The sequence below is a fragment of the Rhea pennata genome, chromosome Z (genome assembly GCF_028389875.1).
Source record: "Rhea pennata isolate bPtePen1 chromosome Z, bPtePen1.pri, whole genome shotgun sequence".
NCBI classification, from domain to species: Eukaryota; Metazoa; Chordata; class Aves; order Rheiformes; family Rheidae; genus Rhea; species Rhea pennata.
The window spans coordinates 38,138,760-38,166,732 of NC_084702.1; the positions used below are offsets into that span (position 1 = coordinate 38,138,760).

The window sequence follows — 27,973 nt, forward strand, 5'->3', positions numbered from 1 at the left end:
TCTGTTTTTGTCCTAAAGGTATTGGTTTAACATTTTATAACATAATATTTAAAGTCCTTCTGAGGAATTCAGAATACTTTTAGTATCCACAAGAGCAAACAGACACATATTGCCTGCATACCTAATAGTCTAGCGGTTTACTGTAATGAGAAACCGCCCACCACATTTTATGATTTAACCTCAGTGCTTAGTTTTTTTTTATGGGTCCAAATGAGTTAGTTTGTTTTTCTCAAGGATATTACTATATTACTATAATACATAATATAATATAATATATAATATAGATAACATAATATAACATAATATGCATGCTACAAACATATATAGTTTGTTCACTGTTTGGAACATCTTTATGAAATAATACATTTAAAATATTTGTATAGCATATGCAAACATGATTTAATGTAGCACAAATAATAATACATCCATTTTATGCCACAGAAAATTACTGAATTGTATCCTATATTTTGAAACAAAAGAAATTTTATTATTTATGAAAATATTATTTTTCTGGTAAGGGTGTTTCCACAGTGATTAAGATAAAAATGAAGGTAAATCTACATGAGAGGCATTTAAAAACCTGAAGAGATAAAAGGTGCTCTCTGGAAGCTACAAGGTCATCAAAGGCTCAAAAAGAAGAGGAATGGATGTTTCAATAGTTCCATTCTGGTTTGTAGGCTTCTTGGATGAAATGTATCTTAGGACAAAGTTTGAGGAAATGGGAGTGTGGAGGCACATAGGACAATCCAGAGTGCACAGGACTGAATGGGACAGCACGTGAAGCTGAGAATGAGAGAAGACTGACTGGGTTAGATGAATCAAAATGGAAATTTGTCCTTTGTTTCGTTTTCTGATTGCTATCTCTCTTTAACCTCTAAGAAAGGAGTCTTGTTAGTTTTTTTCATATATAAGATACAGTTTATCCAACATATTTTAAGCTTGGGTGAAATTTGTGAACTATGAAGTAGAACTACATCATATTTGAAGTCCTTCTGTAGAAGGACTTCTCTCCTTGGAACTTTGCATTCAGCCAATTCTCCTCTGTGCAACTCTGTATTCAACCAATTTTTGAGCTGTCCTTCTATCTAGTATGCCTTTCCATTAGAATGTGGATTCTGAATGAATAACATAAGACAGAAATTTTTAGAAACAGTAACTATGATCATGTGTTGTGAACATAAATTGCGAGTGGTTAAGAAAATTGAACCTTTTCAAGCTCTGCAGGATTCACTCTGCTGCCAGTATTTAGAAAGCATAAAACATGTAACAAAATGGAAGATTTAGTAATTTCTCTTACCAAACTAAACTGCTTGATGACTTCATGAGAAGAAGGGGTCAGACTGTATCTAAGTGCTTAGACAACCAAACTTCCTGGTCTAGAAAATGATGCTGGAGAATAGGTGGCTCTCTGCTGTTAGTTGACACTCATTAGTGTTTTTATCAGTCCAGTAGCACTGTATTGCTTGGAATGAAGAAAGCAAAGTTAAATAAATATGTTTTCTGCTCACCAGATGTCCCACCCCAAACTGTTCCTTTACAGCAACGTGCTCCTTTCTCACAGGCAGAAAACCCATGAAGGGTAGCCAGTCGAGAGCCCGAGATTATATAAGGTTCATTATAAAAGGTGCTTCAGAACAGCACTGGCAGTCTCTCATCAAGCAAGCAGCTAGAAGGAAAAGGTAAAGGATCTTTCAAGGAAAATGAACAAAATTCAATTTGATTTTTTTTGACTTTTCCAATCATCACATGTTTAAGACACCACCATGGTGTTAGAAGGGGCCTTCTTACTGCAGGTACTGTCTTTAAGATAATCACCTTGGTAGAGGTGTTCAATTTAGATCAATAGGGCACAGTTTTGTTTTGTTTTTAAGTGAGGGGAAGAAACTATTGCATCTGCTGACTTTGGGATGTGGTGCATTCTCTATCATTTGAAATCTTTAATCCAAGATTCACTTTCTAAAAATGATATCTTAGCTCAGCTACTAATTACAAGCTTTATGCAGAAATTACTGGGTGAAATTCTATGGCCTGTGTTATGCAGAAGATCAGACTATATGGTTATATTGGTCCTTTTTGGCTTTAAAGTCCTGTAAATCCAAATTCTCATCTAAATTCTAACACATGTAATCTTACTTATAACTTTCCCCAGAGGTTTCTAAAAAAGACTATTTCATACACTTCCTATCCAACACTGCTCAGCAACATCATTTTAATATAGATGACATGTTCTTCCTTAATGGTAGGCAAAGAACAGATGGGGGAGTTGGATCTTCATGATGAACAATGTAATAAAAATTAAAGTTACTACTCATCATTGTTTAGTCTCTGTGGAATACTAACCTGTGAGGATAGTTACAGTAATGATGGAAAGACAAATGGTACTTTGAGAGAGTATCTTGCCATTATTAATTAGATCAGATATTTTAAATTGTGCTCTGTTCCTACTTCCCACCATAGCAAAATATAAACTTTAATTAGCTAAAGTTTTACAGCAGAATAGTGTAGGAAATCATTCTACTTGTAATGTAAACTAAAATGCAAAGCCAGAGCTACAATAAAAAATGTGAAAAATACAGCATATTAAGGAATTTGTGTTCTTTAAAAAATCCATTAAATGCTCTACTGACTGCTGTGAATTCCCACCCTAGTATAACTCAACTGCTTTCCATGGGAGTTGTTCACCGGAAATAAAAGTTGCCCACAAAACTTTAAATATGATTCTGCTCCAGACACACTGGATTGATCGATCATCTCCTGTGTGCCTGTGGGGAAAACACTTGCTCCTGAAACCACACATTCAGTGTCATCCTCCTCAAGCAGCATCTTTGTTCCTGACACTTGCCAAAGCTTATTCAGGTTCTCTATTCTACAAGGTCTCTTTTGTTGATACAGTCCATATAGGAGCTAACGGCTCTGCTCCTTACTCACACTCCTTGAGAGGTCCAAGCAAGACACTGAGCAAAATAATGCCATCAAGTCAAGACTATCTTATTCCTTACTGATTTCTCATGGCTCTTCAGGGAAACTCTTACTCACAGCACTCATCTTACTTCTTCTATGAAGCTTGATTCCAGTGGAGCAGTTGCAAAGACCTTTCACTGGGAAAAGCAGAACACGTAGGAGCTGGAACACCTCTCTACTGTCCTTTCTGATCATAATACTAGAAGCTGTAATCTGGTATACAATGACTGGCAAGAGACACACATGCAATGCAGTTTAAACCAGTTACTGTTTTAGACTTCCAATCAAATGGAATAAAAACAATAAAATCAACTTGGCATACCATGACAGTTTCTGTGCTTACTCTCAAAGACTGGTCTTCAGTTAGTAGCTGCTTGATTCTGTTGACTGTGAAAAGAAAACAGTCTTAACTACCGATTTTTATCTTGGCTCATCAAAACCAAACAAGGACTGTCTAAGTGTACTGTTTTGCTACTATTCTTAGTTGGTAAAGTAAGTATTACAGGCACTGCCCAGTCTTCAACATCTTTTTGCAAACACTCCTGCCAATCTAACTGCACTACTTAATGTTTTATTTCAAATAATTTCTTGAATTATCTGAGCAAAGACAAGAGCTAAAATGAAATCCAATAATTACCTGGAAGCAGTGATTTGGTTGGAAATGCATTTCAAATAGATCTGTTACAGAGCTACAGAGCAGAACAGTAAAAAAAAAAGTTCATAATATTGGTATGTAAGACAAAATACTAAGATGAAAATTAGACCAAAGAAAAAACTGCTGTGGGTGTTTTACTTGAGTCAGAATTGCAGAGTGACAACTTCGTTCAATAATACACACAGCTGCATGAAGGCTTTCACATGTTCTAAATGTTGCATCTGTTCAAGACAACAGCCTGTATTCAATGCTATTCATATTGCAGTAGTGGCCAAAAGTAACAGTCAGACTCAGTATCCTACTGTGAGTATCACTGAACCTGTACCTTGGAAGTCGTGGTCCCTGCCCTGGAGAGCTTGCAATCTGGCTTGAGAAAGATGCAATAGCTGGGAAAAGCAGGAGAGGAGTAGGGAGGAATGATAACGGTACCAAGATCATGCAGTTAGATTGGGTAGGAATAGGAACAACAAACAATTTCTCAATAGGTTTAGTACTCTCCTTGCCTTATAAGGAAGGTAAATAAATAAAGCTAGCTTTTCCCAAGACTCACTGAATTAGACATTACTTTTTTCAAACTTCCCAGAATAGTTACACTTGGATATGCCTTGAGATAAGGCATATCCTGCAACCAAGAAATGCTTACCAGTACAGATCATCAGTTTAGGCAAACTGACATGTTGTATGTATGTTGATTTGTTCCAGGAGTAGAAATGTATATGTTTTGCAACTCATCTGTTTACTTAATCCTCACAGAAACTTCACTTTTTCAGGATGTATAGATGAAACCTCCTACACATAATTCTGTCTGATAAGCAAAAGAAGGCTAACATGTCTCTTGACAATATCAAACATTTGCTTGTTAATGTCAAGCTAGGAATCCAGACTGAGTTGAAAATGTAAGGCTATATCTTTACATTTTGTTCTCTGAGAAGACACATTTACCTTGGGACAATACTAGATATAACAATACTAAGATATCTAGGAGGGATTAATGGCATAAAAATGCCTAAATCACATTGTTTATCTATGGGAATTTGACCTCTTTAAGACACCTTCTAAGTCAGAACTCAAATCTCGCTCCATCTGAAAAAGACCTTTTTATCAGGTAAGTTTCTGTGTTCTGCCAGAAGTAGATTTCACTGTAGAGAAGCTGGCTTGTATCACTTGTTTCTGCTCTCCCCTCATTTCTTTTTGAAGGCAAATTGCAAACTGTGTTTCTAATGTCCTTGATGCTCAGCTAGAAGAACAGTGTTGCTAATGCAACGATATTATGCTTTTGTTGTGTACTGACTATATATTCTTCAGGGAAATCCAAAGCAGCGGATGATCCAAATCCTACCTATAAGGATACTGGAATTACTCTGCAAGTTCTTAACTATCTCTATCACCATCCCACCATTGTGCATTTGTCATGTACGCGTATTTTATGAATGGCATTATTGATAGCTATTTTGATTGTAGCTCTGTATGCACCTCATCAGGGTTCTTTCCTACAACAATTCTGAAAATTCACCGTGGAATTTGAAAGTGAGTTCTCCTCATATTCTCAACCATTGAGGTTCAACAGAGAAAATTACCTATCTCTGTGATAACCAGGCAAACAACTCAGGAATGATTAAGAAGATGAAGACGTTGTATACAAGATAGGAAAGAACTATAGGACTCCAGGTATAGAGGACAGTTAGAAATTATTTCTAGTTGTAACTTGTAACCTAAGTTCATAATATTGGTATGTAAGACAAAATACTATGATGAAAATTAGACCAAAGGAAAAACTGCTGTGGGTGTTTTATTTGAGTCAGAATTACTGAGTGTCAACTTTGTTCAACTTCAAAGACTTTGTTCAAGTCAAAGACTTACATATGAAAATGAGTGAGACTGTATGAATCTAAAACTCCTTTATGCCATTTTTACAAAGTTAGTTTTGTTTTAGCGATATCGCTGCTGCACAGTGTAAATATCTTTGATGAGATGCATAGTGAAATCATGTTCCAAAATTTCTGCAAACATGTTCTGTTTTGAGGTTTGCTGAACAGTGTTCCATCTTGTAAAAGATTTACAAGGACTTCTCCCCTGCTGAAAAGGAAAGGAAAATGACTGATCTGACAGGGCATCCAGTCCTCTCCTTCCATAACTAATGTTCTTATTCTCAGAACAGTTCGGTGAGTGTCTCAATACACAATTAATTGTTTTTTTCACTTCTTCCTCAGCTTAGACTTACTAGCTGTGTTTTTGGTCTTTTGTGCAAAATGTCTATATGTAGAAGGGAAGACTCTCACTTCTGGAACCCTGCCATGACATGGACATATGTGTGTACAGAACTGTTCAAGCAGGATTTTTTTCTGAACTTACTTAGGCATTTCTGGTTTATCATGATGTCCCCTTTTCAATATTCAAAAACTTCAATGAAATTAGTAGGCATTTTGAGATGGTAGGTAGTTCCAGAGTGCATGTGCTCTGCTTATATAGACAATTGAGGACTGAACTCCCGAAAACCAAAAAAGTACTGTTGATACACATGTTGTACAAATCTAATTTCATTAATCTTGCTAAATGAAACTCATCACCACCCACCAGGGACATCAATGTATAGACAGTGGGCTCTTAACTCTAAGTGCCTTGAACTTCTATTCTTTTGTATGCGTTACCACATAATTTATTAAATTCAAAGTAGACAAAGTCACAGAATCACAGAATAGTTGAGATTGGAAGGGACCTCTGGAGATCATCCAGTCCAATCCCCCTACTCAAGCAGGGTCACCTTGAGCACGTTAGACAGGATCGCGCCCAGACTGGTCTTGAATATCTCCAGAGAAGGAGACACAACAATCTCTCTGGACAACCTGGTACAGTGCTCTGTCACCTTCACAGGAAAGTTCTTCTTATATTCACATGGAATTGCCTGTATTTCAGTTTGTGCCCATTGCCTCTTGTCCTCTTGCATGGGACAACTGAAAAGAGTCCAGCCCCATCCTCTTGACATCCTCCCTTAAGTCATGTGTAAGCACTGGTAAGATCCCCCCTCAGTCTTCTCTTCCCCAGGCTAAACAGGCCCAGCTCTCGCAGCCGTTCCTCATAGGAGAGATGTTCCAGTCCCCTAATCATCTTCAGAGCCCTACGCTGGACTCTCTCCAGTAGCTCCATGTCTCTCTTTACTGGGGAGCCCAGAACTGGACGCAGTACTCCAGATGTGGCCTCACCAGGGCTGAGGAAAGCAGCAGGATCACCTCCCTTGATGTGCTGGCAATACTCTTCCTAATGCACCCAAGATACAATTGGCTTTCTTGTCTACAAGAGCACACTGCTGGCTCATGGTTAACTTGTCCACCAAAACTCCCAGGTCCTTCTCTGCAAAGCTGCTCTCCAGCAGGTCAGTCCCCAGCCTGTACTGGTGCATCAGGTTACTCCTCTCTAGGGTGCAGGACTCTGCACTTGCTGTTGTTGAACCTCATGAGGTTCCTCTCCACCCAGCTCTCCAGCCTGTCCAGGTCTCTCTGAACTGCAGCACATCCCTCTGGTGTGTCAGCCACTCCTCACAGCTTGGGAGCATCGGCAAACTTGCTGAGGAGGCACTCTGTCTCCTCATCCAGGTCACTGATGAAGAAGTTGAACAAGACTAGACCCAGTACTGACCCCTGGGGGAAACCACTAGCTACAGGCCTCCAACTAGACCGTGCTGCTGATGACAACCCTCTGAGCTTTGCCTTTCAGCCAGTTCCCAACCCACCACTGTCCACTCATCTAGCCCACACTTCCTGAGCTTGCCTAGGAGGATGTTATGGGAGACAGTGTCAAAAGCCTTGCTGAAGTCAAGACAGACAGCATCCACTGCTCTCCCCTCATCTACTCAGCCAGTCATGCCATCATAGAAGGCTCTCGGATTGGTTAAGCAGGATTTCCCCTTGGTGAATCCATGCTGGCTACTCCTGACCACCTTCTTTTCCTTCATGTGCTTAGAGATGTCATCCAGGATGAGCTGTTCCATCACCTTTCCAGGGATGGAGATGAGGTCGACTGGCCTGTAGTTTTCTGGGTCCTCCTTCTTGCCCTTTTTGAAGACTGGAGTGACACTGGTTTTCTTCCAGTACTCAGGCAGCTCTCCAGTTCTCCATGATCTTTCAAAGATGATGGAGAGTGGCCTAGCAACAACATCCACCAGCTCCCTCAGTACTCGTGGGTGCAACCCATCAGGGCCCATGGAACTGTGGGTGTCAAGTTTGCTTAAATGATTTCTAACCAGATCCTCCTCGACTTCTTCCTTTCTCCAGACTTTCTTTCCTGTCTCCAGGCTCTGGGATTCCTGAGGGCTAGTCTGAGTAATAAAGACTGAAGCAAAGAAGGTACTCAGTAACTTTGCCTTCTCTGGATCCTTTGTCACCAGGGATCCCACTCTGTTCAGCAGCGAGCCCACTTTTCCCTAATCTTCTTTTTGCTACAGATGTATTCAAAGAAGCCCTTCTTGTTGTCCTTGATATTCTGTGTTGGATTTACTTCCAAATGGGCCTTAGCCTTCCTCATCACATCCCTGCATACTCTGACAACATTCCTGTATTCCTCCCAAGTGGCCTTCTTCCACATTCTGTGTACTTTCTTCTTCTGAGTTTTGGCAGAAGCTGCTTGCTCATCCATGCAGGCCTCCTGCCCGTTTTGCTGCACTTCTTACTCATAGAGATGCACCCCTCTTGAGCTTGGAGGAAGTGATGCTTGAATACTAGTCAGCTCTCTTGGATCCCTCTTCCTTCTAGGACCCTGACCAATGGGATTCCTCCAAGTAGTCACCTGAAGAGGCCAAAGTCTACTCTCCTTCAAGTCCAGGGCTAAAATCCTACTTATTGCCTTGCTTCCTCCACTATGATCTTGAACTCCACCCACTCCACTCTCATGGTCACCGCAGCCAATGCTGCCCCCAATGATAATTATCATCAATGATAATAATCATTGATGGTAAGTTTTGCACATTACAACGAATACTTCAAGGACAATAGTCAGGGAAGCTTTCATTACAGGTGCTGATACATAAGAAGACGGAACCCCAATGGATTTTCAGATCTCTAATTGAAACTGCAGCAGCTGTCTTATTTTTTATGCACTTTTTAAGAAACGTCACCTGTTATAGGAACTTTTGTGAGACCAACACGGAGTTAGAAAACATTATTCAAAGATGAAGCACACTATAAATTCAGAAGAGAGAAGTTTTCTGTTTAATTTTCACTATGATCTTTGTATATCTAGGTTCAGGTAAGAAACCAAGCAATTACATGTTGTGAAATCATTCTTATTCAGCTTTACCAACACACCAACACTCTAAACCTTAAAAATCCTGCTATTAAAACCTCAGTGCAAAACCCTAGCTTGATAAAAACTCCACCGGCTTCAAAGAGCTTTTATCCTCAGGCATTGCACAAGACCAGACCAACACCTACCTCAGATTATTCAACCTTTTTTTTTTTTTTTTTTTTTTTGACTATGCTCTGAGAGCACTGCAGAGATGCATAGAACCACATAGAACTGCTGAGGTTGGAAGAGACCTTTAGGGATCATCTAGCCCAAGTCCCCTGCTCAAGTAGGGTCACCCCCAGGGTACACAGCAAAGTAACTACAGAATAATTTTGTAATGCAGGTAGATAAACCAAAAATATTAGACAGGCACCAAGGAGGTGACATTTTGACTGATGATCTTGATGTGAAGAGATAACCCACTAATTAAAAATTCTGATCATTTTTGTTGTTTGATTGATTGATGAGAAGTCCATTACAGAAACAAAAATCTTTGCATTCCCTTGTAAGTTCACAGCAGAAACAAAGAAGTTTGAAAGTTTACTTCTGATCTATATTTATGATTATAGAAGGCTGCATGATTAAAGATTTTAAATCAGACCTAAAAATTGCCACTAAATTTAACTGGAAGATTAGCTTTGGTTAAAGTAAATTATTACAGAGTCTGCTTCAAAGCCTACTGATGTCAGAGAGAGTCTGTGACTTCAGTCCGCAATTAGGTTGGTTTGTTAAAAAAAATCTCATTAAAGACCTGAGCCTGTAAATACTCAGAATCTTTAGTTTCTAGTGACATTCACATACCAGAATGACTATCTTAATATTTTAATTCAAATATTAAGGGGGAATTCATTACAATTAGGATTCTTTTCATGCAATGTACCTATAAGTGAGTTTTTATATAAGGATACATGGATCTGTTGTTAAATACACTTCAGAAAAATATGCAATATTCTGGTATGTGACAAAATTACCTGATTTGAATATTTGAATGTAAAAAGAACAAGTACAAAAAGTAAGATCAGTAAGATCTACAAAAGAAGGTAAGTTTGAATAATCTAGTTACAACTCAATGTTTATGCAAGCAGAAACATCAGAGGACATATTTTGCCTACTTATGCATAACTAATGGATGAGTAAACTAAGTTTTTCTCAAATGCAGAAAGCCCTCAAAACTCTTCAAGCTAAAACCACCCACTACACATGAAGACTTTTCTCAAAGCAACTCCTCAGCAAACAACAAAATGGCTTTACTTTTGATCCCAAATGAGTAAATACCAGCTTCAAGGAACTGCACAAATATAAAATTTGTCCAGTTTCATGTAAGGATTTTATACAACTATTTATATTTCTTTCTTCATGTATCTGCCTCTAGCTAAGCATCTCAATTTAACACTAAGCAAAAACAAACTAGTCATCCTTATACAATTCAGTTTTATCAAAAATGCATCTATAACAATACAGTTGATAGCTTTTTTAAAAAACAACATTAAACATAGTGTATGTTTTGATTGATATAAAAATACAAAATCTCCCTATGCTACACCATCAGAGTTTTTTCATCAACAAAACAAACAGTAGTAAGCTTAAAGGTCCTTAAGATGTCCTTCTTAAGACATGCCTATTTAGACATAGCAAACTCAAATGGCTTTGGTTCCATTTTTTTTTTTTAATTCAGGTTAATCTTCCATTTTTTAGATTCAAAATTGCTATTTTATAGTGGTATACTCATAAGGTGAACACCAAGTGCTCCACATGCCATTGAAGACATTTTTCCATTTCTTACCTTTGAATGAGTCCTGCAACAATTTACCAGTTAGACTTAAATATAAAATACCTCCTAATCTCAGGTTTTGAGAAATGACTGGCTATACTTATAAAGTATTGACATCTATTTAAGTTGGGACCACAGCCAGTGCTGGATTTTCTAATGGCCTAAATAGACCAAGTCATGAAAGACAGGTGTGATTAGCAACCTTTGAGGAGAGAACAGTAGTTGAATGGACATAAGCATCTAACAATAAAGGACTTGACTTTCTAGGGATGCTGCTAGTGTTTTTTATGATTTATGAAGCCTAAATTAAAAAAAAAAAAGTTGTGCTATGGAAAAAATTATAAACAATGTAAATGGCTGATAAATGGGCAGGGGTATCCACAACTATATTTTCTCCAGTTTTATGAAAAATAGTTGCTTAATCAGGCAAGGCATAAAGAATTATGGCTAGAATCCCAGGGTGTGGAAACATTTTCTAATATCACACACTGGGAAACAACCTGCTGTTTGTAACAGTAGTAAGAATTAGAAAAAGATTAGAAACACAGAAACCTCATTTCTTCAGCATTGTATTTTCCTCATTTTTAAGCATTTCATCTTCTTCAGTCTTAGTCACTGTTCCAGACAAAACCTAAAATGAAAAATAACATTTGTAAAGCCACAATGAAAAATATCTGCAAATATGATGAGTAAGAAAACCCCAACCCCAAAACCTCTGCAGTGGTGGGCTATCCAGAAGGGTGCTAACTGGAATGTCTGGCTCCTCCATGTCAAAAGTGACTGGTTACTTATTCCATTTGAAGGCTCAGTTCAGCAGATGCCCCCTACTAGCCCAGTGCTCACTAGCAGTGATAATGAACATGCATTCAGCCAACTGGAGTATTCCAAGAAGGAAGGCTATGCTTTCTCGGATGCATACCTTCTTCACGCTTTCCAGAGTGTTCTCCAGCTTGGGAATGTTTAGGGAAACTATTGATTTCCCAGTGATTTTAACCCTTAGATTATCTAGATGACTGCAGAGACATGAACAGTGCTCAAGTAAGTCCACTAGGCTGCACACTTGTCTGCAGCACAGCTCTCCTGAGATGAACAACGGAGTAAGCAGAGAGCGTGCCTCTGGGAACAGTCTACACCAGCCACCAGGCTTAGATTCTAACCCACTTGTCCACACGGTAACTTTAACACCTCAGATAGCACCATTGATTTCAGAGGCTATGCAGAGCAACTTTAAAATGAAGTACTACTTATACTGCTAATCAGATAGCAGATTAAATCAGCACTCACAATCCTCTGCCGCAGGATCGTGTTTTGCAAGATTTGGTTATTAAGTGGAATCCATTTCAAGTAACGCGTAATTAAACTGCAGTATTTTTTTTTTCAAGAGAACTATACGAAGATTACTAGAATGCAATTGTAGGTATCTGCAGAGCCAGTATCACCTGGACTGTTAACCTGTGAAACCTGGCTGCATCAGGAAGGTGCTTTCAATTTGGTAAGATAAAAACTTCCAGCCTACAACAGCAAGGTTTCACAGGGTGAAAAGTCCTCACCATCATCAAACTTGTGGTGAAGGAGTACTTTTGTATTCTCCTCCATTCCTTTGCAAGGATTCATAAGCAAACAGCCCTTGGAAAAATACACCCATAAGGATTTCTGGCTGAAATCCATGGATCTTAATTTGTTCGCCTCACTGGGTGATCAGACTTATCAAAACAGAGCATTTATGAGCTCTTGTAATAGCAGGAAGGAAGAAAGCCACATTTCAGATCACAACCTACCACTCTTCTCCAAGCACACTTTCGGGGAGATGCGCTCTGAGCCAAGTTTATTTGTTCTAGTGAAGGCTAAGTCTCTCCCATGCGAAACTTCATTTTTCATTGAAAACTTACTCTGGGAGGAGCACTGGTAGTATATTTCTCGTGTGACTCATACGAAGAAAACCAAAAGTCAATAGTCAAGAGTTTATTTGATGAAGGTTTTCTCCTAATTAAAAGGTCATTAAGGGAATCTGACTGTTGCTCAACGTTAAATGAAGGTCCCCGGCAGGCGCTCCAGTCTGAGAGATGTGCTGGCCAGCACATTTTTCCAGAAACATGTTTCCTTTCTTACTAACGCCCCCCTCCCCACTGCCCCGCTTCTGGTCTCTGCAGTGCTGATGAGCTAATAGCATTTTTCCTTTTGCATATTTTGGCGTTGCCCCACGGCATACTTTGGCGCTGCCCCGCGGCCTGGCAGGCTCCGCGCGTCTGAGCGCGCCCAACGGCCTGCGCGCGCGCGCGGCGGCGCGCGGGGGGAGCCCAACCGCCGCCCAACGGCCCGCGCGGCCGTTATTGCCCCCTCTGCCTCAGGCCGCCCCCGCGCGGGCCGGGCCGGGCCCGAGGGCTGCGGGCAGCCGTGGGGGAACTGTCAGGCTCGCACGTTTCCAGTCGCATTACGTGAACAAATAGCAGGGGAGCAGCCAGCCAGAAGGGCTTGTGTAACTTTGCAAATGTGCCAGAAAGTTTAAAGTCCCTCATCTCTCCTCCTCCTCCTTCCCTCACTCCAGACACCAGCACGAGCCGGAGGAAGATGAGAGGCTGATTGTTTGCTCCGGCTCCTATTCGCATCCCCTCGCCTATAAATACCGGGGAGAAGAAAAGCCGCTCTCGCCTCCCTGCCCCTCGCCGGGTTTTCTTTTCCCTCGCGAAGGGCCCGCGGAGCCCCTCATGGCATCGCCCGGGGGCAGCCCAGCCTGAGCCCCGTTTCCCGCCTTTTCCTTCTGAACGCGCGGCCGAGACCCCCTCCCCCCCGGGCAGGAAGACGCCCCCCGCCCTCCTCCTTTCCCCCCCTTTTCGTCCTTTTTTTTTTTTTTTTTTTGCCCCTCGCGGATACCTAGGAAGAAGAAGAAGATGCATTTCGCGCCCGCGGGGCTCCTGCTCGCCCAGCTCCACGCGTGCATCTACTGGAGCTGCCTGTGGCCCGCCGGCTGCCAGCCGCCGCCGCCGCCGCGCCGCGACCCCCCGCCGCTGCCCCCCGCCGTCTGGAAGCAGCGGATTCAGTGGGAGAACAACGGGCAGGTGTACAGCCTGCTCAGCCTCGGCTCCGAGTACCAGCCGCCGCGGCGCAGGCAGGCGGCCGAGCCCGTGAGCGGCCCCATCCTGCTGCTCCGAAACAACGGCACCTTGCCGCGGCGGGCCGCCGCCCGACCCGGGGCCGCCGCCGCCGCCGCGCAGCCTCAGGCCGCCGCCGCCACCCCCGCCGCCGCCGCCGCGGGCGGCAGCCGCGGCTCCGGCGCTCGCCACTGGTTCCAGGCCGGCTACCAGGCTCCGAGCGGGGGCCGCGCCTCGGGGCCGCGGAGCCAAGGGGCCGCCACCCCCGCGGCCAGGAGCCCCTCCTCGGGGGCGTCGCGGCCCAGCGCTCCCACCGGCGGCCCCGGCGACAACCGGAGCAGCGCCGGCGGCGGCAGCCCGCCTCCCCTCAGCAACTTCAGACCCGGCCGGGAGGATGTCATGGTAGGAGACGACCCCTACAACCCCTACAAGTACACGGACGACAACCCCTATTACAACTACTACGACACCTACGAGAGGCCGCGCCAGGGCAGCAGGTACAGACCCGGCTACGGCACCGGCTACTTCCAGTATGGTAAGAGTCCCCCTTCCCCGCGCACCCCTCCCGCGGCCCCCTCCGCGCGCCCCGGTGCCCCGCGGCGAGGCGGAGCCGGCGCCGGCGCCCCCGCCGCGGAGGAGCGCGCGGCCCCGGCGCTGCCCTCACGCGGGGCGAGCTGCGGGCAGCGCCGCAAGAACCCGGGGCCCGCGGGCCCCGCCGGAGGCGGTGTGCTTGCAGTGCGGCTTTTGAGTGAAAGCCAAGGTGTCTGGGCCTGACCACAAGGGAGAGAGCTTAATGGGGGCAGGAGCCCATAGCAGAACGACGGCTCCTAAAGATTGGGAGTGAAACCAAGTATTTGCAGACGTGTCCTGGGTTGATCTTGCTGTTATGTGGTTGGTTTGATGAACTGCAGGTCTCCCTGACTTAGTCCCGGATCCCTATTACATCCAGGCGTCCACATACGTCCAGAGGATGTCTATGTATAACTTGAGATGTGCAGCTGAGGAGAATTGCCTGGCAAGGTAGGCAGCGCCTTGGCTCTTCCCTTTTCTCTGTGGGCTCTTGTGTCTGCGCTCACCCCGAAGTACCTGAAGCCACAGAGAAAGAACAGTATAGAAAAGTGAGGCTAGAGGGCCTGACCAAACACCCCAGCTTGGAACACTTTCCTAACTGTTTTCCTACATGCGTGTTTTGCCATCTATTTCGACAAAGTGCGCATACAGGAAAAGATACAGCCATATTAGAAAAACTAAAGATGCTTTGAAGAAACTACACTTTTAAAGAAATTATACTGCACATTTCTATCATCAGGCTCATTTGAACACATCTGAATTATGCAAAATGGCGGTCCTCCAAACCTCACTCAAATCTGGTCATTTTCATCTTCCTCTTCTAATCCTATCAAATCACATTCTACCCTGTTTTTTTAAAAAACATTAGCAACCAGCACAAGCTACTATTAAAATTGTTTCTGGACACATACACTAATTGTTTTTGGGCATATACATTGTAATGTCTCTTAAAGACTAAAATCTATCTGAAAAGTATTTTCAAAGCCTTTTAAGAGCTTGAAATAACAGCTTTGCTATCAAGTTAGGTCCTATCCACTTGGCAAAGAAGGAATTTTCCTGTTTTGTTTGGAATGAAATCAGGCATGTCTGTTTTAACCATTTTTACTTGTATGATACCTTATCACACAAAACAGATTTGTTTATTTACCAGTATCATAAATTGATGTCAGACTGTTTCCAGGGTCATGCTCTTGTTGTTTCGTGCTTGCTCCAGCACGAAAAAAGGGCATAAGAAACAACATGCTTTATGTTAACTTTAAAGACTATTTGAAATGTTCTTGTTGACTGAGATACCAATTGATTAAAATATTCAATATTTATAGGACTGTAGTTTAGAGCTATGTAAAATAGGATAAGCCTGAGACAAGTTATTTTTTACAACAACAGAAACAAACGGTTTGTGAGTATGAGATCACACAGTAAATTATTTTGTTTTATAACAACTAGTGAAATTGCTTTTTGGGTACCAGAGCAATTTTACAGCTAAGCAGCACCTCTGCATAAGAGCTAGAACGAAAGGGTCAATGATCAAACTCTGTTTACATTATTAGAAGCAGATCTGAATCTTACTCAATTCTTGGTCTGATACCAGGCACTTCCGAACACATCATGTGGAATTCTTGTGCATCTTTAACACTTGAGATTTAGGGGTCTCATTGGGGGCTACTTAAGAGATCTATGCTATTAATGTCTTCTGAAACAATATAATTTTGTAAATGTTTTTTGCATATACTTATGCCTTTTTTTTGCATTATTATAGTTCAGCTTATCGAGCAGATGTTAGAGACTACGATAATCGAGTGCTCCTGAGATTCCCCCAAAGAGTGAAAAATCAAGGCACATCAGATTTCCTACCAAGCAGACCCCGATATTCATGGGAGTGGCACAGCTGTCACCAGTGAGTGAAGTGCCCAGTATGGTATCTTCTGATTATCTTTTTCACTAGCAAATTATCAAGTATAGTGTGACATGTTCTAGAACTGCAGTGAATTGAGGGAGGAAGTATGGAAATCTTAGGATTTTATTGGCTCATCCATTTTTATGGTAGTGGTAATTACTCTTTACATAGCTACATGCATCAAGTCAAGATGGATGATAGGAAGTTTATCTATAAATATAAAATTTTAACAATTATAAATTTTGTAAAAATACAAATCTCAAATTAGTTTTGACGATGGAACCATCTCTAATTATATTTTATATAGATTACTATTCAGTTACATTTAAGTGGAACTACTAAATACAAATCCCACTGTGTTAAAATTACTATGTAGGCCCCAAAAATGTACATTTACTAATGTGTTCCCTATAATAAGTCATCTTAAACATGGAACTATATTTCTTGACGTAACTTTCATAGGTTAGTTGCTGACAAGCAACATTCTGATCAATATAGAAAAGAGAAGGTATTGAGTTGATTGACCTCATCAATATCCACATCATATGATATTTCCACATAGCAGTATTGCTCTGGAAAGGCAAAATTTCTGGAATCAAGGCAAGAAAAACATAGGAGAACATTTGTAACGTTTTGAGAGCAGGTAACACTGCAAACTTGCACTGTTTGTGAAAATTTGCATGTAACGGTTTGCAGTTTAGCTCTAAGTTTACCTATTTCATAGCAGGAGCAATTCTAAAAGACTAGAAAGCCTACCTTATTTCCAGCTTACTTAAAATATTATTCTAATGTCACAGATGCATTATTGATCATTTAGTATTACTTTACTGGAGAAATGAATATGTAATGTGGGCTTGATCTAAAGCCTGCTGGAGTCAATGGAGTATTTCTCCCTTAAAGCATCAGGGATATTAAGTTTATAGTGTTGTAATCAAACTCAGATGAAAAATCTCCACCATTCAAACAAATTCTTTCAAAGAAAGGATGATATTACTAGCTTACAAATTTTAAAGAACAGAGAGCTAAAACCAAATGAAACAAAAAAGTCTCTATAAATGCTCTAGTTATAGTATAATGCTCTGCCTCCCTGCAAATTCCACCTGGTGCTTACAAAGATTAGAGAGAACAGAGAAAAACTGAAATTTTCTGTATGTAAAACAAGCACGTTCTTACTCTGCCACTATAGTCCAGCTATAACTATACAGATGTAAAAAAGCATCTCTGATGCTAATTCAGTTCTTGGACAGAAAACACATTGCCAACAACAACAAAAAATAATCCATTTCTCATGCTCATTTCCATGACACTGAAACAAGTTCATTTGGAAATGAACTGTAACTATCAATTATTTTGGCCAGTCATCAAATTTCAGTGTTAGTCATCATCTTCTGTGGACCATTCTTAGTGATCTTGTCTTGTAAACTTGTGAGACTTGTATGCGTCTCTTCATTTAAAAGAACATGATTGAATTCTATTTAATTACATCTTTTTCATATGCTTACTGGGCTCATAGTTTTCATTATCAACAGAAGTCAAACACTGCACAGACAAGATGCTGAGGTGTAGTGCAAATTTACTTTTCCACTTATTGGGAAAGGTAAAATTTTAAGATTAGCAGCTGTTCAGGTTCACAGTAAGAGCTAGAACTTACTGTCTATGAGAACTAGAAAAATACATCTCTCAGCCCACGCTGAAAGTATACATGCTTTTGAAGTAATGATACCACTTTAAGTACAGATTACAAAAAAATAACATCACTATTCAGTTTCCATTAGTTCTTAACAGTTAACAACAAACTAAAGAGATCTGTAAAGTCAGTACACAGAGGCTGATTTCTTTATGCAGAATCTGTTTTCACAAGTACTATGAATGTGTTACATCTATCGAGGATCATGGAAATGGGAAAATAACTAACAGCAGCAAACTTTCCTGGAATTTATAGCATGTAAGGTAAGCATTCCTAGTCAAACTCTCCCTAAAGGCAAAGTTTAAGATATACAATTCAAATATGAATTATTTAACGCTATTGTTATTGTAAAAGAGAAGAGGAAGTTTTGAAAAAGTGTATTAAAACCTACTACTTTTTTTTTAATAGTGGATAGCATTTTTATAGTCCCTGAAAATTAGGATAATGAAAATAAAACTTAACTGAATGGCCTGTAAAAGGAAAATATACTAACACATCAGTTGTGTGCACTAAAGAAAGTTTGGCCAGATCTGTTGGAAGGTCAATCAGGTGTATATATATATGTGTGTGTGTGTGTGTGTATATATACATATATATAAACAGAATGATATTGGCAACATCTGATCCATCTTTAATAATGTATCCATCGTCTTACAGACATTATCACAGCATGGATGAATTCAGCCACTATGACTTGCTTGATGCAAGTTCACATAGAAAAGTTGCTGAAGGACACAAAGCAAGTTTCTGTCTGGAAGATACCTCCTGTGATTATGGCTACTACAGGCGATATGCATGTACTGCACATACGCAGGTAGGAGGTGGTTCAGGGATAACCAAGTTTCTTTTTCCCTTTATCTTCATGTATCTTTCTATACCAATTCAGGCTAAATCATCTGTTGCCCTAAATGGCTCTGAAATTCTCCATCACAAAGGCCAGGGTAACAACTTGGAAAATTATGATCAGCGCAGGGACTGCTGAATGTGGGTGTCTGGGGACTTTCAATCTCGAGTCACTGGTAGCTGACCTAAACACACTACAAGTTCTTGCTGTTTGTAGGACTAGAAAAGAAAGCTAAAGGGAGCTCCAGACCGAGTCAGTAAAGAAATGATTTTGGTAGTCTTCAGACTGCTTGGCAATGTCCTTGGCTGTTCCAAGAGTTAGTATTCTAGTTAATATTCCCTCCTTCTCAGAGCCTGAGGCTGCAAGGTGCTGATTTCCCTTAAAACCTAGAGCTACTGAGTAGCAGTCCGATACAGGAAATCTATAGCATTGTTGCATGCATGTATAGAAGGCCATTAAAGAAAATGGGGGCCATGTGAACATTATGATCAGATACAAATCAACAGCAAGATGTTAGGGCTTATTGAAGAATAGATACAAAATGGAATATATCATTTTGATACCACACAAACTTGTGATAGATTTTCACCCTGAATATTACATACCATTCTGGTCACTACATCTCAAAAAGGTTTCAGTATCCCTCCCTACCCCCATCCTTGGGAGAACAAGGATGATCAGGAAGGTAGTATGGCTCCCTGGCCAGTGATAATTTCTTTTGGAAAAATAGGGGAATAATAGCAAATCTTGAATGGTCTTGGATGGCAAAAGTATCTGTTGAAAATTTACTATTTCTGACAGTTCAGGAATTTAAGGATATCCAAGAGAACTATCACATAACAGCTTTAAAACAGAAGAGTGCTTTTGTCACACACAACTAAATTGTTAAACTTGCCACAGGATGTTGCAGAGACCAAAAATATATACGTGGGTTCCAATTTAGAGTAGTAGAAGCCATTAAACAACATTAAACACAAGAATCTGAAGGCATTCTGTCTCAAAAACTATTAAATGCCTGATGGAAGGAATTTGCCTGGGCAAAAGACATTACATATCCCATTTCTTATGTTCTTTTTCTTCAAGCATTTGCTGCTGACCACTCTCAGGGACATGACATTGAGTTGATGAACCTGTGGTCTAACTCAGTGTGGCCATACTTATACATAAATTTGTATCCCATACTCCGCAGTTTTTAATCTAGTAGGTAGTTATTTTATTGCAGAGAAATGCCTGCTACGCTCCATCGGCTGACGTGTCCACACTTGAATTTTAAATATAATGAATGATCTACAGTGCTTTGAAGAGGTTTTAAAAATATCTTTTCTGCCTTGTGTAGACTATGACATCTAACTAAACAACATACATATTTTACAGCTGGAGTATTTATGTCACTAGAATCATGGCTGTGTCAGCATTTCCACTGGAAGCCCATATTTCAGGGGTTTGTAATTGGACTGTAAAACTTTCCTCCAGCCTCAGACTTGGCACACATAAGCGAGTCTGAGCTGACCACCAGCTCAGGTGGGTCAGGAGGGAATTCCTGCAGGACTTCGTTCTGTGCACTCTGCGTGCTGTCAGAACGTACCAGCTCTGTCTAAAGCCGGCTATATTGGACATGATTTAAAGACATCAGATTTGAACCACTGGTACATTTGTGTATGGAATTTGTTGTAACGTTCCTAATAGCAAAGAGGTTTTCTGAAAAGACATCTGGAAGAAAGGCTACTTTTTAAATTCTCACAGAATTCTTGTGTCATTTCTTAAAGCTTTTCAAAGTCTGTGTTTGCCTGAACAGAACCCCACTAGGCCATTTCCCTACAAAACTATACGTAAAAATAGCCCTCAAATTCCATGATTTTCCTATTCAAAGAAGGCACTTCAGCAGAGTACATCTAGGGTGAAGAGTAGCATTACTCCTAAAGGGTAATGAGAGGTTCCAACACTGGTGATCAAGTTCATACTAAAGAACTTCCAAAGCTATTCACTTGAGAGTTGCAGACACTTAGGTGCTGTCTTTGGTCAGATTTGATTTTATTATCTTTGGTCTGGATTTATTTTATTATTTTTATTTTGGTCAGATTTTATTTTATTATGTACCTTTTGTACATAAGAGCAGGTTATACCATCAACAATATTTACATAATAAGGGTACTGTACCATAAATGATAATAAAATACAGATAACTGAGTTTTATAGGAGCTGAGCAGTAAACAGATTTTTAAATATCCAATTCTTTTTGTGTTGGAAAATGTTTTTTTTTATTTTCCATGAAGAAGCATCTTTTGACCTTGGATCACTTTGACTTTTTTTTTTTTTTTCATTTAAGTAAGTGGGATAGTGTCAGAACTCAATCTTAGAAAACCACAGAATACTTTCACCATAAAGCGCAGTGTCTTCTGCTCTTACTCCTACTGCTTATGATACTCTGCCAAATAACCATTCCTGCACTACACTAGTCATGCAGCTAGACTGACTGGATAGTCTCCCACTCACCAGAAGTCTAGTTCAGAGGAGAGCAGAAACGAGACACACCTAAACAACACTTCTCAGTGTTGCAAGAACTTTTCGATATTTTAATATTTGTCTCTAAACAGCAGATGAATACAGGTAGCTCACAGATACACAGCTAACAACAGTATAGCTGTGTATCTATTTTCTATATAACAGTAATAAAATGGTGGCTTTAAAATTGCTGTGTCAGAGTTAAGTATTCCAGTTCAGATATCCAAATAGAATGCCAAGAAAAACTAAGCCTTATTCCCTCAGGTAATTTTCCTTAGTGAAATGCTGTGATGGTTAAGTGTATTTGAGTCTGTTAATAATTTCTGGAATGTTACTATCCCTAAAAATTCTTTGATATCTATCTAACTTCGTTTTTAAGGGACTGAGCCCTGGCTGCTATGACACTTACAATGCTGATATAGATTGCCAGTGGATTGATATTACAGATGTAAAACCTGGAAATTACATTCTGAAGGTAATGTTTTTGGGCTTATTTGGGGAAGAAGGGTTGCTTTTTGTTTTTTAAAAAGCAATCATGTATGTTTACCTTTTTGAACTGCTTTGGTATGTTATCAACTCAAACAGAAATAAACAACACTGCCTTCTTCTCTCAAGGTTAGCGTAAACCCCAGCTATTTGGTACCTGAGTCTGATTACTCCAACAATATAGTACGCTGCGATATACGCTATACTGGCCACCATGCATATGCCTCTGGCTGTACAATTTCACCGTAAGTACATTCCTTTTTCTTTGCTACTGTTATTTTTATATTATGAAGATTGACAAACAGATTTATAAAGCTTAGAGATTAATTTTATATTGAAAAATAACTTGCACTATGAATTTCAGTGATAGCAGTTTCTTTATTATGTCATTTCATGAGTTTTGGGATCTAGTATATTAATTAGAAATACAGATGGTACTTTTCAAAGGTCTGTTTATGACAGGAAAGATGGGAACAGTTACTTTGCTGATAATTGCATAGCTTTCAAATCCTTACCTCTGGTAATTAAAATTATTTCTGTAAGTCTAGCACTGAATTTTTAATATTATTTAGGCTTGAAAAAAGATCATAGGTTTCCAGAATTTACCCTTCAGTCAGTGCAGGACTCTTACCAGAAGTCTTTGTTGGAGAATTTTGTTCTTGCAATCTTGCTATCAGAATATATAGCACTTACAAAACTGCTGCTGCTGCCTGAGCTCCCAGACATTACTGTATTTGTCCTGAAACTTTTCCATGCTCATTCAATATCCGTTTATAGCATTTACACAGAACTGTTGAACAGATAGCGACAGGGCTCTTAAAACATTTTGTAAGAACCCACATACACGTTATTTGCTGCTTCTGCCACAGCAGCCATCCTTCCTGGAGCAGTTCTTCCAGTCACACTCCATTTACAGTTTCCCATTAGCTCTTCAGATGTTTAAACAATGACACAACTGTGCCTGTCTCTCTCTTTTTTCTCCCCAAAAAGGGCAAATATACATTTAATAAATGTTCATACGCTAGACCTACTGTAGTTCAGTGAAGCACACATACAAAAAAAAGGCAATCAGTCTTTTGTAACACAGAGGTAAGCAGTTCCTGGGATAAGACGTAATTACTTGTACAAAATATTTATTGAGTTGTTTCATCTGAATGGCACAACAAATGTAAGACGTATTATAGAGCCATGAATGAAGAGTAAAAAGAAAAAAAAAAAAAAAAAAAGAATTGTAGAGTCTGCTATAACAGCATTAAACAATTATACTGCATTAATGAGAATACTGCTTACTTAGCCTTTAAACTGTTCATTCTTCACTTTGTATCAGGATACCAGTAATGAAATGAGGATAAAATGAGAAACATTTTTTCACCCCTGTGTTGAGAGCTGTATTTATAATCACACTTAGGTCATAAATGCAACAAGTTAAATGGCTTCAGCATAATCCTTTACTTGTTCTCAAGGTATGTTGTAGGAAACAAAGACAGCAACAGTGTTCTGCAGGTCATGAGCGCTCATTTTTGGCAGACGTGAGAAGGAGCTTTTAAAGCATTTCTCTTAACAGCATAGGACTGACTTAATTGTTACTTCCATAAACACCTACTCATTCACATTCAAGCTGAGGAGAAATTTATGCTTCATTCCTTTAACTTACAGCCTCCCCACCTTATCTCTATAAATGTAACCAAATACATTTATGCAGATGAAAAGACAAAAAATTCTTTTTATCCTTTGTTAAGCTGCATCTTCAAGTTGAAAAAGGGATAGTTAACTGGCTATCATATTGTATTCATATTGTATTTATTTAGTCACGTGCATAACGTTTATTTTGTTTTTTTAACAGATACTAAGAAAGAAGCAAGAAAATGGATGAGCAATGCCAAGTGTTTTGAACTGAAGTATCATTATATAAACTTCAACAGGATGTAAACACTATAGAAACAAAACTACAGAACATACATGCATACACCCACACACCTTATGTGATTTTTGAAGCACTTCAGATGCTTCTCAACAAAATCTGTAACTGGAGTTTAAGCATTTAAATTGGGATTCCTTTTTAAACTATTGAAATGTGTGGAACTGGTGATTCATGCACAATTTTTTGTTTTTTATATTTTGAAAATCTAACTCATTCATAGAAACGTGAGCATTTCTTAACTCCTGAAAATTTGGAGGTCAACTGATAATAGACTTCAGTCAGACTATTACTGGTGAATGAGTTGAACATATTCTAAAAAGGTAGCAAAACTTTATGTAAAATACATTAAATAAAATGTGATAGAATGTAAAATGCCAGCTATCTCAGAAAATAACAGAATGAAAATCTGAGAGTAATGCTACAATGCCATTAAAGTAAAACTCACTAGGATACATTGATATGAATGAGAAAAGTATGTTCAGTTTTCAAGGGATATTAAAATATAGCAGAGAAATACATATCCATTAGTTATTCCCCTGTGAGAAAAGTTGTGTTTACATTTTTAATACATTAGAAGTTCTACTTTTTTTTAATCGAACACAGATGGGTTTTTGAAAGAAGCCTTTTTATCTTTGACAATCGAATTAAAAAATAACTGATCCACCTTTTTATGTTGAAATTTTCAGATTTTCAAGGTGGGGCTTTTAAAAAGATTTCTGCACACATACTGGCAATCAAAATAAATACCTGTCAAGAAGAAATGGGGCTCTTGGAAGAGATGAAGAAGAGTCCTTGATGTAGTCATCTCTGGAAAAGTAACCAACTTGAACAGGTTAACCATTAAAATAATGCAGGCAATTAACTCAGGTGGCACCACAACAGAAGTAGGTCAGTCTCTAACATGGAATTATTCTTGTGAAAAAGCCTACTACCTGCTTTCCCCTTAAGTACTGTACTTGACTTAAAATGTGTATCTCAGCATTCAAACAATGAAGTGGAAAATATAGTATATATAGAGGGAGAAAAAAAGTGAATATATTTAACATATCCTACTTCAGGCAGTTCAGGAATCGAATACAACATTGTTCAGGGGAAAAACTTCAGCCCAAATTACCTACTGGTGCTGGATATACCACCCCACCCTCCTCCCCCAAATTATTTTGCTTTTGTAGTGCACCCTGCTGTAAGCTAAAGTAGCTGTGATTTTGTTCTTAAACTGTGAAATAACTTATCACAAGAAGATCTGGTGTTTTTTTCAGATGATCACAGATCATGTAAAATTAAGAATTTACTTTTGAAACAAAGTGGCTTAAAAGTAATTGATACTTGTTGTTTAATTGGTAGTTCAAAACAGCAAATTAAACATCAAAGCTCAATTTTTTTTTTTGAAAAATGTGCATTGATTATAGTTAAAAATCTGAGAAATATGGAGAGGCTTTGTTATCACTTCTGAGAATACTTTGTCTAAAGTATTTCATGCGATACAAATTTAATTTGGAAGTTTTATGAATTACAATGTCTTTGAAGGATCAACTTGTTCTTTACAATGTATATTTAAGTTTATTTCATGATTATTAAGTATTTCCATCTCAGTTATAACTATGCTACAAACTTGCACAACTAGAAAGTGTACCTAAAGAAACAGAATGTAAGAATCAGCAACTCAGTGCTTACTGCCCAAGATTAGATGTGGGTTCAGAATGGATACAGCTTACACCTGCAAAGCCCCTCTTGTTCATTCAGAGATCCAGTTTAGTAATCGAACATCAGTATGGGCACTTAACAGAAGTGAAATTTGAAAACTGGATGAGAAACCCATTTGTTATATGCAGCTGCAAAATGAGGGTTTGTTAGGAGTTTAAACTTCTGAAATCTCAGCCCAAAGGCTTTTTAATAAGATAAAAAGGTTTGCGGGATGAAAGTGCATTTTCATCCGTCACCTTTGTAGAAACTTAGGTCAAAGATAGTGTGGAAGCTGGGCCACAGATCCAGAAATTACTGTAGTGCAAACCAGGCTGAGAGCAGAGACTGCTTCCTAATAAGAGGTCACACATGTTCACCTTGTGCCTGATGGCAAGCATGGGATAAGAGAACACCGAGTGGCCAGAGAACAGCTAGCAGAAATTGAGTTTACACCAGAGCTTACAAGGCAGTAACCTGTTCATGTGCCTGTAATCCAACTGCCTGCAGAATGCCGCTGAAGTCGGTACAGACCAGAGGAGCACAAGCAGCTGCACAGGTGGAGCAAGTTCTTAGTGCTTTCAGTAGGAACAGCCTGATGTGGGAAAGTGTTGGACACCAGTAGCTTTAGAAAATTGTTGAGGCACAATACATGGGAGTAAGGTAAACCGCATTACTGGGGGAGCTCTGTTCCAGGTGAATGGCATCTACTGCCTGTTCATGGACTAGCATTTGTGGGCTGTTGTAGCTACAAAGATGTTCTTTTCCTTAGCAAGCTATTGTACAGATTTTTGAACGGTGTGCTAAGCAGCCTGGCACTGCTGTACAAACTAGCACAAAAATTGCTTAAGGTAACAGGGACCACCTATTCAAAAGGTAAGAACCAGGAGTTTTAACATTTTAAATGCAGAAATGTGTCTTTAACTTCCCCTATTGAGCTATAATAAATGCAGAAAAAGTTGAGCTAATTATATAGCACAGGAGGAAGCATTTCTAAATAGGGGACTGCCAACCAGTATTTCCAATAATTTGGCTCTGCAGTTTTGACCCAGACACCTTAACCTACTTTTTTCATACTGGAATCATATTTAAGAGATTACTTGCATTTTTGCTGAAAAACATTTATAAAAATGGTTTTGATCAAAGTGTGTTTTATAAATACTACTTTGAAATCCTTTTTAGCAGGCATAGGGCTTGTTCCTATTGTCTATGAAACGGGTCTTGCCATTAGTCTAAGTGGGAGCAATAACAGACTTAAATTTTGTGAAAATTCTAGTTCAAAATTGATGTTACAGTCTCTGATTTCCTTGAAAGGCCAAACTGTTAACAATGTGCGTGAAGCCGTTACCTCCCACATTTCAGATCTTTAGATTAAAAAAAAAATGCACATAAGGAATACTCTGAACACCAGACTCATTACAGAAGGGCTTTTTAATATTTTTTTAAATCCTGAGATACACTTGATATTTGCATATTTCTAGACAAAAGTGTAACAAAAATGACAGATTGGTCACTAATTGAACCAACATATTGTGTAGATGATGTTTTTATGTTAGTAAAAGCCTATTCATTTTCTCTCTGCTCCAGAGTTTACTATGCAGCATTGAAAGGGTGCAAAGACCAAGGGTACCCTCTTAGTCATTCATACATGGTTTATATTGTACTTACTCAGACCAGCAGCGCAAATTTCATAAATGAGACATTGAAAGATGGTTTATCCTGTGTCTCATATTTTTGCCAATATGGCATTTTCATATTCTCCAAATTCTAGAAGGTGCTGAAATATTTTAACTTGAATTAAAACTGAAGAGTATGCTATTGGGAGGTTTTTATTATGCGACTAAATGCTACAGATACAGTGAAATGCCACTTGTTTTTTGCAACTTTTTGAAGGGTTTTCATTATTTCCTTCACTTCTCTTCCAAGAGTCTTAATTTCAAAACCTTTTCATCTCTATCTGAAGAGCTCTTATTTATAATACTCAGACACTAGCTTTGTATTCTTCATTGCACTTTCATATTCTTGTGTTACATGCCCGTATTATGGTTGCAAGTTTATGTGAAAATGACTTGAATAAAATGTTTCAAGCGTTCAACTTGTCAAAGTATTTATTGTAGGACTTTATAAGAAGCCAGATCCATCTCTCAATGGAAAAGCCTCCAAGTGGTGTGCATCTGTATAGAACTGGAAAGGATGGCCATTTGACAAGTGTTAATTGAAAGGTGGGTCTCAGTAAGAAATGTTCTGAAGTTGGCCTCTGTCAAAGCCTCTGCTGACTGGAGGTAGACTGTATTAGAAATCAGCACAAATGCAGGATGTTTGTTTAATGATTGTGTTTAAGTGCTAAAAGGGCAGAAATTCAGTTTTAAGCCTCTGTTTTTCTTAGTCATTCCATTTTTCTGCTAAACCTTTGCCTCAAAGGTCTTTGTCTGTAAAAGAAAACACCTGCTGACATATGCAAGAAAAAGAATAGTGCTTGCACGTAAATGATTGTAAACATCACATTCTTGGAAAATAAATAATAGAACAACATTACAGAGCAGGTTCAGTTTAGGTAATTGGGCAAAAGACTTTTCAGCATTTCTGTGAAAATATCAGCCATTTCATGCAAAATAGTAGTAAAAACTGCTCTT

The 27,973-nt window shown here is 39.4% G+C and overlaps 1 protein-coding gene and 1 long non-coding RNA gene across 3 annotated transcripts; one reads left to right on the forward strand and one right to left on the reverse strand.

Annotated features, from left to right (window-relative positions):
- Positions 1 to 1,303: 1,303 nt before the first annotated feature.
- On the reverse strand, positions 1,304 to 13,840 carry LOC134153175 (uncharacterized). Its single transcript, XR_009961121.1, has 4 exons — positions 13,536 to 13,840; positions 11,217 to 11,295; positions 3,284 to 3,348; positions 1,304 to 1,462 (listed from the first exon to the last, which is right to left on the reverse strand). It is a non-coding gene; the product is annotated as an uncharacterized LOC134153175 (long non-coding RNA).
- LOX (lysyl oxidase) lies at positions 13,186 to 27,435 on the forward strand. Of its 2 annotated transcripts, XM_062599079.1 has the most exons (7): positions 14,075 to 14,288; positions 14,665 to 14,773; positions 16,083 to 16,220; positions 18,565 to 18,721; positions 21,633 to 21,728; positions 21,869 to 21,984; positions 23,583 to 27,435. In XM_062599079.1, exons 1-7 carry the CDS (start codon positions 14,153 to 14,155, stop codon positions 23,587 to 23,589), a joined length of 759 nt encoding a protein of 252 aa, XP_062455063.1. In that variant the 5' UTR covers positions 14,075 to 14,152; the 3' UTR covers positions 23,590 to 27,435. The 2 variants fall into 2 exon arrangements, with proteins under 2 accessions (XP_062455062.1, XP_062455063.1); XM_062599078.1 differs by lacking the exon at positions 23,583 to 27,435 and having other exon boundaries at positions 13,186 to 14,288; positions 21,869 to 21,988.
- The last annotated feature ends 538 nt before the right edge of the window (positions 27,436 to 27,973 follow it).

Coding starts and splice junctions, on each gene's coding strand:
- LOX (XM_062599078.1), top strand. CDS start 13,553: ATGCATTTCGCGCCCGCGGGGCTCCTGCTCGCCCAGCTCCACGCGTGC. Junction 14,289..14,664: donor CACCGGCTACTTCCAGTATG/GTAAGAGTCCCC, acceptor GATGAACTGCAG/GTCTCCCTGACTTAGTCCCG. Junction 16,221..18,564: donor GAGTGGCACAGCTGTCACCA/GTGAGTGAAGTG, acceptor ATCGTCTTACAG/ACATTATCACAGCATGGATG.